General features: G+C 45.4%; 1 protein-coding gene across 1 annotated transcript; it reads right to left on the minus strand.

Moving 5' to 3' along the window:
• Window positions 1–3,268: 3,268 nt before the first annotated feature.
• LOC112902174 lies at window positions 3,269–6,604 on the minus strand. The gene is made up of 3 exons (XM_025971103.1): window positions 6,482–6,604; window positions 5,079–5,081; window positions 3,269–4,276 (listed from the first exon to the last, which is right to left on the minus strand). Exons 1-3 carry the CDS (start codon window positions 6,602–6,604, stop codon window positions 3,269–3,271), a joined length of 1,134 nt encoding a protein of 377 aa, XP_025826888.1.
• Between the last annotated feature and the right edge of the window lie 8,324 nt (window positions 6,605–14,928).

Consider the following 14,928-nt stretch of genomic DNA (forward strand, 5'->3'; position numbering starts at 1 on the left):
TCTCTCTCTCTCTCTCTCTGGTCGACGGTGACAGTGGCCCTCCCCGGGGAGCGGCGGCGGCGGCGCGGCCCGCCCTCCCCGGGCTCGGCGGCGGCGCGGCCTGCCCTCCCCGGGGCGCGGCGGCGGCGGCCCTCCCCGGGGCGCGGCGGCGGTGGCCCTCCCCGGGCGCGGCGGCGGCGCGGCCCGCCCTCCCCGGGGCGCGGCGGCGGCGGCCCTCCCCGGGCGCGGCGGCGGCGGCGCGGCCCGGGGCGCGGCGGCGGCGGCCCTCCCCGGGCGCGGTGGCAGCGCGGCACGCCCTCCTCGGGGCGCAGGTGCGGCGGCCCTCCCTCACCTTGCCGGCGGCGCGGCCCTCCCTCCCCTGGCTGGCGGTGCGACAGCGACCAGCGGCGGCTGTTTTTTTATTTTTTAAACGGGCCTTTGCCGAGTGTGGAAAAGGCGCTCGGCAAGATTTTTGCCGAGTGTCCGAAATAAGGCACTCGGCAAAGAGCTCTTTGCCGACAAATTCTTTACCGGGTGCTCTTTGCCGAGTGCTACACTCGGCAAAGGTTTTGCCGAGTGTTTTTCAGGCTTTGCCGAGTGTCCTGGACACTCGGCAAAGCGTAGCTCTCCGGTAGTGTGCCAATGTTACCCCTGCCCAGCTATCCCTTCGTATCCCCAAATCGCGGATATCCTTAATCGCCGCAGCCAGCAAATCAACAACGACGAGGGATGGCAGCTCTGCGAGGAAGGGAGTGGCGGCGCTGCACATCTGATGAGCAGTCCCCAAGCACCGTGCCAATGCCTGCGCGCGCAACCCCACTGTGCCTCTTGTCGTTGATCCTCATGGGCATGGGGTGCTGCTCGTCGCTTGCCCTGGCTGCTTAACTCCTTGACGAGGACAAGGTACGGCCGCGCGTCCATCTCTCTCTCTCTTGCATAGAGAATCCTATCTAGCGCATTCTCTATATTCATACCATACCACTTGGAGTACATAACAATCAAAGAGTCAGTGCCTACGAGGCAATGAATAAACAAACTGCGTATTTAACAAGTGCAAAACAAGCTGCGCCGCCCTTTGTCCTTTTTGATTATATTAAACAATGCTTGAGCCTAAAGTAATTGTGCCCATGCCAAGCCATCAAGGTTAGGGCGTCTGTAGGAGAACCAATGAGTCCTAAAGCTTGGGTCGAGTACTGCAGACCTTCTTCCGCTTCCCGGATTTTTTCAGTGCTAGAGAAGAGTATAAAAGGGAAACAGCCCAACATAAAGCCAGCAAGGTAATAAAGCGAAACAGCGGTGGAGGTGAAAAGGTGTTGTTCAAGCTCCAGAAACAACAGCTTTCTTTGCAGCTTACATTTTCTTGATTATTGCGAAGTACAATGTCGATCGGGGTGAAAAATTAAACCTTGCTCCAGGAGGTGAAAAGACCGAGAGCGAGCATGCTGTCTTTGGGCAAATAATGTGATGCTCTTTAGGTTCATACGGTGGGCGCTACATGTTGCATTGGGTATCTGGTCCGCCAAACTGAGATGATTGAAGGATGGAGTACATGAAATTTTCTGTTTCTAGTGTCATGTCATGTCTTGTAGAGTGGATTATTTTTCTTTTGTCCGGGACATTGTATTCATTGAATCCCTATCCCATACGTTCAGATGGAAACTCTCTTGTGTCATTCTTCCCTGTACAGAGAATAACTTAATTGATGGAGAAATGTATGTTATCTTCCATATCTTGATTGATCTGGCACCATGTGGATATGTATAGCACCATGCATGTTTCCTCGGTGTGTTTACCTACTACGAGAATCAATTTATTTATTTATTTATTTTACATAATACATATGTATCTCTATGTATCATCATATGGTGCTTTTTGGTAAGGTTATGTATTGAAAGCACTGATCCACTTCTCGCTTGTGTGATAGCTTGGTTTTAGGAGGTTGTGTTTTTATAGCTGATGAGGAAGAGGGTGAGGAAGAGCGAACTACATCCTAACAGGCTCGTGCAGTGGACCATGTAAAATTTATACACTAGTCCATGAACTCATGCTACTTTTTACCCAACATATATTGGGGTTGTTACTCAAGATTCTACTATCGAATAATTAGCTGTTAAAAATTAGCTGGACGGGATCAGGGCAGCTCACTTTTACCCAACATCCCAACTAACCATTAATCCATTAACGCCCCGAAACTCGCTAAAGCTTCTAATAGGTTTCCAAATGACCTTATTGCCCTCACATGTTCCTACCTAACCACATCTTCTCCTAAAGGAAAGGGCATTTTAGTCAACTACTACCTACAACAAACTACCCATGCACCTATTAGATGGACGATTTTAACGCCCCCACGGCTAAGTACTCAGGTAGGCCTAAAAATTAGCTAGAATGGATCCAAACAGGACCACGAATGTTAGAAATTGAGGTATCAGGCCACAACTAATCAAAATTGTTGGTCATATTTGCTACATAAAAGAAATATGAGTGTCTACTATGAGAAATAAACTAGCTCCCTCAAAACTTCTTTGCTACATAAGGTTCGCACGCGTATCTACGGCCATGAAGAGCTGTGGAGCTTGTCTGCAACAACCCTTTATTACTCAAACTACACGCTCGGAGCTTTTCGGTTGTGTCCAACCCCAGCAGATGCAAATGATGCAACGATTTATCCAAGTCTTATTGATACTCTATTTATATCTGAATATATACTGTGTTCAGGAATAAAAGCAAGCTTCATTATGCCGTTTCAATGAAGACGTACTGAATTGTGGGAGTTTAGTTATGAGCTGGATTTTTTAAAAATAAATCCTGTTGATCAAATAGGAGACGAGCTAGCAACTCAGTTATCTCAAGAGATATATATGTCAACGCTAAGTAAAGAAATGTGAAGGGCTGGAGGCACTAATATAACTACAGGATAGTTCCAACAATTTTAATTTGCTGTCACCAGAGCAGATGAGATACAGCACCTGCCACCAACACTGACAGTACCTTATAATGTACATACACAGAATTAAGAACAGGTATCAGGACACCAAATCAGTACACAGGATACAACAGACTAACAGACTACAGTCTACACCGCGAAAAGTTTCGCGGTTCAACATAACCAGAGTCTCCAGACTCCTCTAGTATCATATCATGATATTAGCTTCGATGGTTTGTCACTTACTGCAAGTTCAGCATATATTTGCATCTCCCACTATAATTTATGCGAAAATCAGGTACTGAAGACCGGTGGAAGAAGCACAAGCTCATTCCTTCACCCTTAAGATTACACTCAGTGCAAAGATTAGCTTTTTTCTGGCTCTGCAGTGATCCCAGTAACCTTGTCATTTGCCCACCAGCTAGAACCCACGCTTGGATCCACAGTAGTACAATCATCAATGTTGAAGTTGAACTCTTTGTTCAGGCGAAGGGACAGAGACCGCCTTGCTTTCTCAGGCAAGTCGTGGTATGTTTCGTCGATGTATAGCCCCGCCATTGTATCATTAGACTCCCTCGTGTTACTGCCACTGCTGGTGGGGGCAAGACGAAATGATGCTGAGACAGAATCCCCAGCATTAGCAATTTTCTTTTCTAGGCAGCGCGCCACATCTTCTGCAGTCAACCCAAATGATGCCCGACGATCCATAGCATGATCATTGTGTTGAAGGCGGGCAGAGAAGTCTGCAACTGGTACAGCTGCTGTAATGTGGGCATCCAATAGGGAACTGCCATTGTGCATATGGCCAGAATAACCTGAGCTTGGATATGCCAGCTGGTGGCCTATTGGGCTGTCCGGGTGAGAAGGATACGACTGAAGGTCACCTGTTTCACCATTCTTGCTGTTGTTCACCGAAGTCAGAAGCTCGCCATATGGGACCTCCGGAGAGGAAGGGGTCGTCAGATGGACAGATTCCGGTGGAGTGAAAGGAGCAGTTGATGGTTCAGTAGTGAAGGCCGAGAACACTGGAGGTGAGACTAGCTCTGTCTCATGCGCATATGGCCCAATAGCAAAAATGGATGTTGGCCCTATGGATGATGGGGAATTCGGCGAGAGGGGTGAAAATGGTGGAGCGCCTGTACTTGGCGATTGAACAACAGATGATGGTTCTGATTGTTGAAAAGAAGCTGGAGAGGATGGAGGCGCGACAAACGGGAGTAGAGGAGGCGGTGGGTGGATTGGAATTTCTCCTGCAGCTGCATTTGTCCTTGGAGCCGTGGGTTCAGGGAAAAGTGCAGCATGGTTGATGCGCCGCCCATTCTTCGGAGACCCGAAGCAGAAGTACACGCTCAGCCGAGCAGCCCAATTCCTCCGCTGCAAGCAAACAAAACCGGTTAGCAAAGAGAGAGATAGAGCATAGTACTGGTGATAATGCACAATCATGAATGAGGTATGAGATGACTGTGCTTCTCTTCCTAAAAGTTCACAAATGTACATGGAAATTCACACATAAAAATATGAGAACCAATCATTAATCAGAGAGCAGCTCCTACAAAGTCGTAGTTCATGGTGTGTAAATCAAATGCCCAAGAGTTATTTAGTCGCATAGACCGTTAAAAGAAAGCAAATGAAAACATGAAGATATCTCCGTAATACATGAGGACTGAGAAAAAGAGGGAGTTATACATGCATCTATAAAATATATGTGATAGAACCATAGGACGTTCTATAACGCTATCTTCACTATATGGATCATCAATTGATATTGTCAAAAAAGAAAGGTAAAAAGAGAAACTTCACCACATGTAATGTAAAATTCACGTCAGTCCTGCAAGGTTACCAACAATCAAGTTTGAATCAAAGACCCATATTTTTTCATAACAGACAAGCTGGAAGAGGGAAACTAATAAATATACCAAGATTAAAAAAAAACTGAAAGCAGCCTGTACAGAAAAAAGGGCTGCCTAAGCTTGGGAATAAACAATAGAAAGAAATAGCTTCTTAGGTATGGCCGGTGAAGAAAGAATCCTTTTGTCCCATCTAATCCATTGAATAATTCAACTTAATTGTTTCAACAATTCCCCTTTCTTTCTTTATTCAGAATACCATCTACATGCATAGTTTCAATGCTGACAGTATACAGAACAAGGCACTTTGTGAGTGTCAAATGTAGTACTTGCTATATAAAGATGTAACAAAAGAATTAATACATGAAAGCACACACAATTTTCCATAATAGATACTACATAGAGATGAATAGATCAACATTATTAAATTGCATCTCTATGACTAAGAACACAAATACTACATATTTAAAACTGTGCCTACATCCATTTGCTCTCTAGAAAGAATCCTGAGATGAGAAGTACATCCATTAGTTTCACAGAACAAAATCCATGCAAAGTTTTGTCAACATTTGTTTCCCATCTTAACGATAAATTTCTTTGGAAAACTTAGTTATGGAAAAGCTCCAATTACTGCATCCAGCAAAACAAGAATGTTATTTTAGACATCGACATGATCCCAAAAACATAACTTCCTACTAATTCTTATGTAAATTTTATATGCTCAGTCTAAATATTTGACAAATTTATAGATGCCAAAGTTTAGAAAACATGCACATCAGAAAACAATATTCTTCTATCACTAACTGCAACAGTACAATCAAAAGTTCATCACGAGTACATGGAAGAAACACCATGACACATGCTGCATGAGATGTAACTACAAATCTTTCTAGAGCAGCATCTTACTCATCAAGGATAAAACAAGAACACACATACTACATAATAGCAAACTGTGGTACTATCCCTTCACTTTCTAGGATGAGTCCTGAGATCAACATTCTGAAGCAGCATCTATATATCTCGCCAAAGGTATAGCACGAACACACATATCACAAAATAGCAAACTATGGTACTGTTCATTTACTTTTCAGGTAGAATACTGAGATAAAAAAAGAACACCTATTTTCATGCATAAACTAAATCTGAGCCAAATTTCGCTAGCAATTATTTCAAACTCAATTTCTTTTGAAGAAAATACTAATTACAGAAAAGGCACCAATTACTCAATCCACTGACATAATAATGCCAGATTAAAATTGACATGGTTACGAAAACACACAATTAATACCTATTGTACTTGATGTATAAAACTCAAAACTGATATAATGGAAGTACTTTATATTCGCAATCTACGCATATCGCCTTTATAAGTTCTGCAAGTATTTGAAACATTTATTGATGGCCAAATTTGGAAAGTCCGATTGCATAATAACGACATTCATCCGTTACTAACCGCATCGGCAACGGTAGAATCAAAAATCTGCCGCAAGTACAAGAGCAAGAAACGCTCCATGACAAGTGTGTGCACGAGATGTAATTTCCTAGCAGTGCAATATAAAAGCCACACAAACAAGCTGTAACAGATGTTTAATTACAGCACATATATACTAAGCCGTTGCAGCTACGCCATCTAAGGGTAGCTGCTGCATAAGTTATCGAATCAAAAACCATGCAACACGTCGCTAAACTTGATAAAGAAAAGAATCATGCAGTAAGGTGTTGGAGCACAAACCGGTGCGGGAGGTTGTGTGCGGCGGCTCCCCGATGAGGCAATGGCGGCAGCTGCAGCAGCTGCTGCGATCAGTGTGTCGTCAATGCTGTTTTGCACAGGCGTGATCTCGCCCCCACTCTCCATGATTGTGACCGCAAGGAGCAAGAGCAAACGATTCTTTGCACTCCAAGGAAAGGATCACACCTATGATGAGATCCAAGCTTTTACACTGAAGGAAGCACGATCAGGGAGTCCCCGTTGCCCGATCACTTCCATGAAACCAAGAGACCAGATCAGCCTGCAGGGTTGGAGGTTTATGTGTTAACCCGAGGAGTTGAACCATCCAGTAAGTGGATCGTAACAAGAAATCCAAATAATCTTGCACAACACTGATGAAAGAAACATGGGAATTCTCAGGGAATTGCACAAACCCTAACCTTTGGTACCGAGTTGGGCGGTGACAAGTAAGATCGTCATATCGATTGGCCGGCCTCTCACGCACAAACCTGCTGATCAAACAATTTGTTAGAACTTCGAACTCGAACCAGTGCTCTCTACGGAGAAACAAAGATGTGGATTTGGTGGAGGAGCTAGAGTGAGATCCATCGAGCAAGTAGAGCTAGGGTTACTGACCAGCTGGCGAAGAAGAAATCAGTCCATGTCGGGGCGGATGGATGGATCTCCACTCCTCCAGAGCCCCGAGTAGCAGCAGAGGCGAGACCACGACTAGGATGCAGACGCCTCGCCGGCGGTGAGGGCGCCGCCGAGGAGGCACCGTCGATCTGAGATCGTAAGGGGAAGGGGAAGGGGTGAAGCGCGCGGAGGGCAGATCGGAGAGGGCAGGGCGGATTGTGGCAGCAACAGAAGTAGGAGAGGCGCGCTTAAAGCTCGGCGAGGCACGGGGTTCGCGACGCCGCCGCCGCAGTCACCCGAAAACCCGCCGGGCATTGTGAAAACTGAAAAACGCATTCTTTGACGGCTTTCTTAACATTTTTAATTTTCTTTTGTTTCTGAAACGAACATTTTATATTTTTATCATCGTGTCAAGCACACATCATATTGTTGTATTTGTACATCTTTGTTACGTGCGTGGTAGAAAAGTTGTACCTAAGAAAAAGTTCGTCAAGATAAAAAAATCTCAACACAACAAAAGTTCGTCAAGATGTACCTAAGAAAATTACAACGAGAAATTCGAGACTCCAGACTCCAGACTCCAGATCGAACAAGAACAATGTTCTTTTCCGTTCGTGTTCGCCAAGCAATGCATGTGGATGATCCTACTTCGCCCAAACATATACGCCCCCATGTCCATGTCCTTGCTCTCAATCAAACTCAACCACATCAAATACTAGAGCAACTCCGATCCCTGCTGGGCTTCTCGATCTCTCGTCCGGCCATGCCTTCCTCGCCGGACCCGGTGGCGGCGCTCGGCGCCGCGCCCGCGAGGCCTTCTGCTTCTCCTCCGTCCGCGGCCGGGAGGCCACCGGCACGCACCTGCTCCGCATCGGCAACTACTCCAACGTCGCCTCGGTCTGCTCCCGCTGCAAGTGCGTCGAGTCGAAGCCGTTCCGGGTGGGCGGCCGCCGGTGGAAGCTCTCCTACTACCCCAACGGCCACGGGGACTCGGCCAGCGGCCGCGCCACCGTCATGCTCAGGCTGCTGGACGACCGCTTCCTGGGCAGGGCGGCCGACGCCACGGCAGCGTACCCGGTGGCCTTCCTCGACGGCGAGGGGAGCACGGTGCACAGCACCTACGTGGTCCCGGTGACCTAAAGCGTCAATGGCACGTCGGCCATCTGGGTTGATGTCCTGGAGGCCAAGGCCGAGGAGAGGAAGCAGGCGCTGCGTCACCTCAAGGACGACAGCCTCAGCGTTCTCGGTGCGATGTCACTGTCCAGAGCTTGGAGGAGGAGGCCAGGGTCAGGTGCTTCCTTCGACGATTACTAGATTAGATTTGCTGAAGCTCATGTAGCTTCTGTGGCTTGGCAGTGTGGTTTTCTTGCAAGGTGATTACTAGATTGGATTAGATCCTTTTGCGGCTTGATTACGCCAATCTCGAGATTGTGATCATCATTATACTTTTAATTCAATTCTGTGCAAAAGCAAGAATACTGATCACGGTTTGTAGCCATAGGATATTTGTTTAATGTGTCTCAAGATAGATGGCTTGCATAGTTGCAAGGCTTGGAGGCCGATGCAGCATGCAAAAATTATTGCAATATTTTTTGGGCTGTTGCTAACTAATCTCCTGCTGCTATTTTAGTTGTGATTTAATTTCTCTATCTCCCACAGAATTAAAATAATAAGTGAACGCAGATTTTGGTTGTCGAAAACCTAAAGCAGAAAGTACATGCAAGTTTAAACAATCAGATTTAGTTATTCTCTTTATTTCAATGTTTTTAAATTACTGTAATCTAACATCATTACACGATAAATGCAAATGGTACAAACCATGCATTTTTTTCAAACAAGCAACAATGTCCATTCATAGAAAAACTTTCTTGCCATAGGACATTTAACTTATGGTAGCAGTATTTGAAGGTTAGTAGTCCATAAAGATTAAATAAGTAATTAAACTAAACCATAAAGTATCTGCATTTGTCCTATTAGAAGAAGTACCAAACAAATATCACGTAGCACTCAATAAGTATTTATAGAAGTGGAACTATTAGTACTCGCAGTGGGGAATAATTGTTCATACATCGAAGAGCAATAATTTGTATACTTCGAACATTTATAGGCCGCTAATTAATATAACATTTGCTAGTCTATCATATTTCATGAGAAAATAAAAAAAATTAAATAGAACGAGTAAAATATAAGAAGCATGAAACAAATATATATGAATGAGGAACAATTTGTACTGCCAAGGAATAAAATTTTAAATGAAATGAACAGTTTATAGTGGCATAGAAAAAATATTCATAGGGGTGGAACTATTTGCACTCGTAGCAGGATCAATTATTCATGAATTTAAGAACAATAATTTGTCACATGGGAACAATAGCTAAGCGATAGAGCATTTGCTGGACAATCATATTTCACAAGAGAACAAAAACTTTATAGAGAGAACAAAATATATAGGTAGTTAGAACAAATATTCATGAACGAATAATAATTTATAGTGCGAAGGAAATGCAATTTTAAATTAAAGGACAAAACTAGTAGCAGAGAACAATTATTCATGAATGTGGAATAATTTGTAGTCGTATTGGGAAAATTGTTTATGAAATGAAAAATAATGATTTGTCTTTATGAACAAAGAGAGTATGCTCTTTTATCCTGATGCTTAAGTGAAATGCATACCGAGAAATAATGACCGAAGAATGGAGTATATCTCCGTTAGATATGTTATCCGAAGAGTTCTATTAGAAAACATATTGATGTTGAAATGAACTATATTTTGTCATTAGAAAATGAGTAAGGGTGGATGGCAAGGAATATTTTGAGTGTTAACACGGAAGAATAGTAAGGATGAAAACATACATTGTATCAAAATTACAGAGGTGAACGAGATGCAAGACTTTATAGATGATAGCTATTTAGTGGTCCAAAGAATAGCTAGGCTATTACAATATTTGGGGAACTTTTACTGAACGAAAAGTTCAAGATAGGATCATTATTTGGTTGGTTGAAGCAAGACTGAGTCCTTTGCAAAAAAGAAAAGGAAAAGAAAAGAAAACAAAAGGCTAGGCTGAACAGGTAAATACTATATCGCCTGTAGAGTCATGACCAAGTTTAATGCTAATCGATCTAAATCAATACACCTTTATCTTTTTTTTGCTAATTTTACATTTTCCTAGATTTTTCAACCCTAAACTCTTGTTTTATTCACCTTTCCAGTGATGCTTAATCTAAGCGTTGGGCCGCAAGTGGGAGCTTGGCTACTACCCAATGGCATCTGAGCTCACCCAGATGGGTAGTCTTGGCATTGGGCTGTTGTGGCGATGCACCAACAAAGCAGTTAGCCACTGCCGTGTGGCAAGCCGGCCGGCAAGGAGGTCGCGGCAGCAAGGGACGTCGGCGATTTGGAGATGGCATCAGGGGGACACCTATCAGGATGTCGGGCAACTAGGGCTGAGCATTCGGTTCTAACTGAACTGGTCAGTTCGGTTCCTCGATTCTTTCAAAAATACTTATCGGTTCTTTTCAGATGGAGGAACTGACGAATTTCGATTTCGATTCAATCGGTTCGGTTCGGTTTTAACCAAAGGGCCACCAGCCGTTACAACGGGCGGGAGGTCCCCCGAGGGACATCCCGCCCGCCCAGCGGGTGGGACGTTCTGGCGAGGGGCATCCCGCCCCCCCAACGGGCGGGAGGTCGCCGGGTGGGGCAACCCGCCCTTCCAATGGGCGGGATGTCTCCCCACCACCTATTTAAGCCCCCCCCACCCCCTAATTCTCATAAAATTCATCAAAAATCAACAAAAAAGAAAAAGGAGGAGAGGAGAGGAAGCGGCGAAGCCCTGTCCACACGTCGGTTTGGAGGTATTATAATCGTATAATTATTAATTATTTTTTACGAATATTTGTTAGAGTAGTTATACGTAGAATTCAGTATTTTTAATAGCTTTTAGAAATATTTCTTAGGCTAGTTCTGTAATAAATAGTTTTTAGTATTTTCAATTATTTTTAGATATATTTCTTAGGGTAGTTATATTTCGAATAGGTTTCAGTATTTTGAATAGTTTTTAGAAATATTTCGTAGGGTAGTTCTATTATAAATAGTTTTTAGTATCTTCAATTGTTTTTAGATATATTTCTTAGGGTAGTTATATTTTGAATAGTTTTTATAATTGCAGTAGTTTTTAGATATATTTCTTAGGGTAGTTATATTTTGAATAGTTTTTATAATTGCAGTAGTTTTTAGATATATTTCTTAGGGTAGTTATATTTCGAATAGGTTTCAGTATTTTGAATAGTTTTTAGAAATATTTCGTAGGGTAGTTCTGTTATAAATAGTTTTTAGTATCTTCAATTGTTTTTAGATATATTTCTTAGGGTAGTTATATTTTGAATAGTTTTTATAATTGCAGTAGTTTTTAGATATATTTTTTAGGGTAGTTATATTTCGAATAGGTTTCAGTATTTTGAATAGCTTTTACAAATATTTGTTAGGTTAGTTCTATTATAAATAGTTTTTAGTATTTTCAATTGTTTGTAGGAATGTGTCTTACGGTACTTATATTTTTCATGTAGATATGGTGCAGACACCAGAGCTCCTTGACGCGCACATCGATGAACGGCACAGGTCGTACCTGGCTGCGGTGGAGGGGCAGGAGCTTCACGAGTTGCGCCCTCGTGTAGCAAAGGAGTTGTTGCACCTGGACGACCGCTGGCTTGACAGGTGATACTTTATATTTTTTTACGAAACTAATGTATAGCGTGTAAGATAATTGTAACCACAATGCAAAATATACAGGTTACGTGAGGCTGGTTTGCTGCCACTCGCACGTATGCTTCAGGCCGGCGACGGCCAAGACGGTGGCGCGAAGAAGCGGATGCAGCTGGACTGCTCTCTACTTGCAGCGTTGGCGGACAGGTGGCGTCCGGAGACGCACACGTTCCACTTGCCGTGCGGGGAGATGGCCCCCACGTTGCAGGACGTGTCGTACCTGCTCGGGCTTCCCATTGCGGGTGAAGCTGTTGGCCCGGTTGCCGTGCCACCTTTCTGGAGGGCGGAGCTGCAGGAGCGGTTTGGTCCAGCGAACCCGCCACTTGTTGTGAACGTACCTGATTTGCCCGACCCCGCCAAGAGTTGGGTAATACAATTTAGGGTACGTCCAGTTATTTTTTATTTAATTTAATTGAATCATATGTGAGTACCTCTAAGTTTTGAACAAATATATTACAGGCTCAGGATCTGCACCCTCTGGCTAGGCAGTACGAGGTGTCACGATACCTGGAGACGTATCTGTTATGGTTGTTCGGCTGGACTCTTTTCTGCAACTCTACCGGCAATTACGTGGACAAGGTGCTCATGCAATACGCGCGCGCGATTGCGGATGCGGAGCCGGGCCAGGTACCTGGGTGGAGCTGGGGATCGGCAGTGCTTGCTGCGACGTACCGAGGTCTTTGCCAGGCCTGTTTGAAGACGGAGAGGACTGCCGTCATCACAGGCTGCCCACTTCTGCTGCAGCTATGGTCGTACGAGCGATTCGCCATAGCACGTCCCCTAATCAGCGACGAGCCTTATCCACCCGAGATGTACGGGATGTGGGATGAGGATAGCCCCACGATGGGTTCGCTTTGGACCGATCGACGGGTAAGTTCTTTTAAGCTTTTTAATTTACTGTTGTACGTTTCTGTATACGAGGAGTACCGATGCAGTTGTGTAATTTTTTCAGATGAGCTGGGCACATCGGCAGGTCCGAAAAGCATACCCTCAGTTCGTGTCCGAATTTGATCGGATGCGGCCACAGGATGTCATCTGGACACCGTACACCGCTGCGGCTATCCAGACACGTGCGCCGCATGGGTTGTCTTCCCTCTGCACGCGTGACGAAGAGTACTGGCTGACAAAGGCGAACCTAGTGTTCGATATTCTCGTCGAGCCGTACTGCGTCGAGCATGTGATGAGGCAGTTCGGGCGACGACAGCAGTTTCCTCTCGTACCTCGAGCGTTCCAGGCCGTGCCGCGCAACGTGCACGAGTAAGTTTGTGATAACTCGTTTTGTATTACTTATATATTCGTTATCATAAAGCAATGTCGAATTTTAAATGTTCGCAACAGATATTCGCGCAGGGGATATCATGCCAACGAGGTGAACTGGGTCGTCAAGATGCAGGAGTACGTGCAAGGGTGGCTTCACGCACGTGACGATGTGTGGGACGAGTGGCACCCACACACGGACGCGTCATACGATGCATACCTCCGCTGGTACCTCCTTCGCACGCGTCCGTACGTCACTCTTTCACGTATTCATGACGCGGAGGATCAGCACCAGCCGACCATTTCGGACACGTATCCCTCGTACCGTGATCAGGACCAGCGTGGCGCGGTACGTGTTTCGCAACTTGAATTATTAAATCTTTTTTCTAAAAGATCGATACCAATAGTAATCTGCATCCCATTACGTATGCAGATCGATCTGATCAACTTCGCGGAGGTCGAAGCTACATCTCAGATCACGTTGATTGAACGTGGAGTGCGTGTACCGGAGGCACAGTACAAGGACAGCTTCCGTAAGATTCAAGACAGCTTGACGCGAGCGTTACGTGCACTGACGTGTCGCGGCAGAGACGACGTGGGGACATCCAGTTCATCTCATGCGTCCGCCCACGTGTACACAGCTGGCCCGTCGACCTCTACAGCACCGCACGCAGCGTCCAGCGGTACTGCCGCTAGTTCAAGCTGTAAGTCCTTCATAATTGCCATTTCAATCACCTATGATTTACATGACTAATTTCATTTCTTTTTGTAGTCATGCACTCGACGGCAATGGGACCTCCTCCTGCAAGAATGGAGCCTCAGACGTTTGGCGCCTATGCTCCAGGAACGTCTCTCCCGTCAGGCTCGAGGCCAGCTGCACCGTACTCTTATGGCTATGCTCAGCATGCATGGTCGATGGGAGCTCCTGCATACGGTGGTCCATTCGGTGTGCCGGACTGGGACGACTGGGAGGGCGGCTCCGCCACTTGGTCGGAGCTGGTGGGCGGCAGCGCCGGCCCTGACATCATTGGTCCATCCCAGACGTATGACGCTCCAGGTGCACAGTCCCAGGATGACCCGTTCACGCCAGCACCTCCTCCGCCTCGTCCTCACCGTGCTCCAGATGCATTTACGTACTCGGAGGACCACATACGCCGACGGCCTAGGACTAGGGGCGGGAGGGCCAAGAGAGCGCGAGGTCCGGGACATGCGGAGTAGATACTCCTGATTTGGTGAACTTTTTATATTTGAACTGTTTTTGTATGATACTATTTTCTTTTTAATCGGTTGATCTATCGTACTGTCGTAATATTCGGATTCTACGTTGCAAACCGTTATCGTTTAACCATCTTCATACGAATTTTAGATAGAGCAATCTTCTTCGTAAAATTGAATTAAAATTTTATATGTACATAAAAGAGTATGGCGAATCAATATTGCATTTGAAAACAGTCTGAATTTCAAATAGATTGTAAATCATAAATTCCAAAGGAAAATAACAAAAAAAATGGCTCTCAACATCCCGCCCACTGACCGGGCGGGATGCCTCCCGCCCTCTGACCGGGCGGGATGCTGCCTCAGGGACCCGTTCGCGAATAAGAAACTTTCTTATTCGCGAAGGGGCCCTCGGGAGGGGCCTGCAAAAAGCTTTTGGAGCATCCCGCCCTCTGGTTGGGCGGGATGTCCCCGGCCCCACGCCTCCCGCCCGATGATCGGGCGGGAGGCACCCATTTTTCAAATTTTTCCCAACTGCCACCCCTTTTTCGAATTTTAATTTTTTTTAAACCCTTTTTAAAAAAATTCGTCTTGGCATTGG

The sequence above is a fragment of the Panicum hallii genome, chromosome 8 (genome assembly GCF_002211085.1).
Source record: "Panicum hallii strain FIL2 chromosome 8, PHallii_v3.1, whole genome shotgun sequence".
Classification (NCBI taxonomy): domain Eukaryota; kingdom Viridiplantae; phylum Streptophyta; class Magnoliopsida; order Poales; family Poaceae; genus Panicum; species Panicum hallii.

Coding starts and splice junctions, on each gene's coding strand:
- LOC112902174 (XM_025971103.1), bottom strand. CDS start 6,604: ATGGAGAGTGGGGGCGAGATCACGCCTGTGCAAAACAGCATTGACGAC.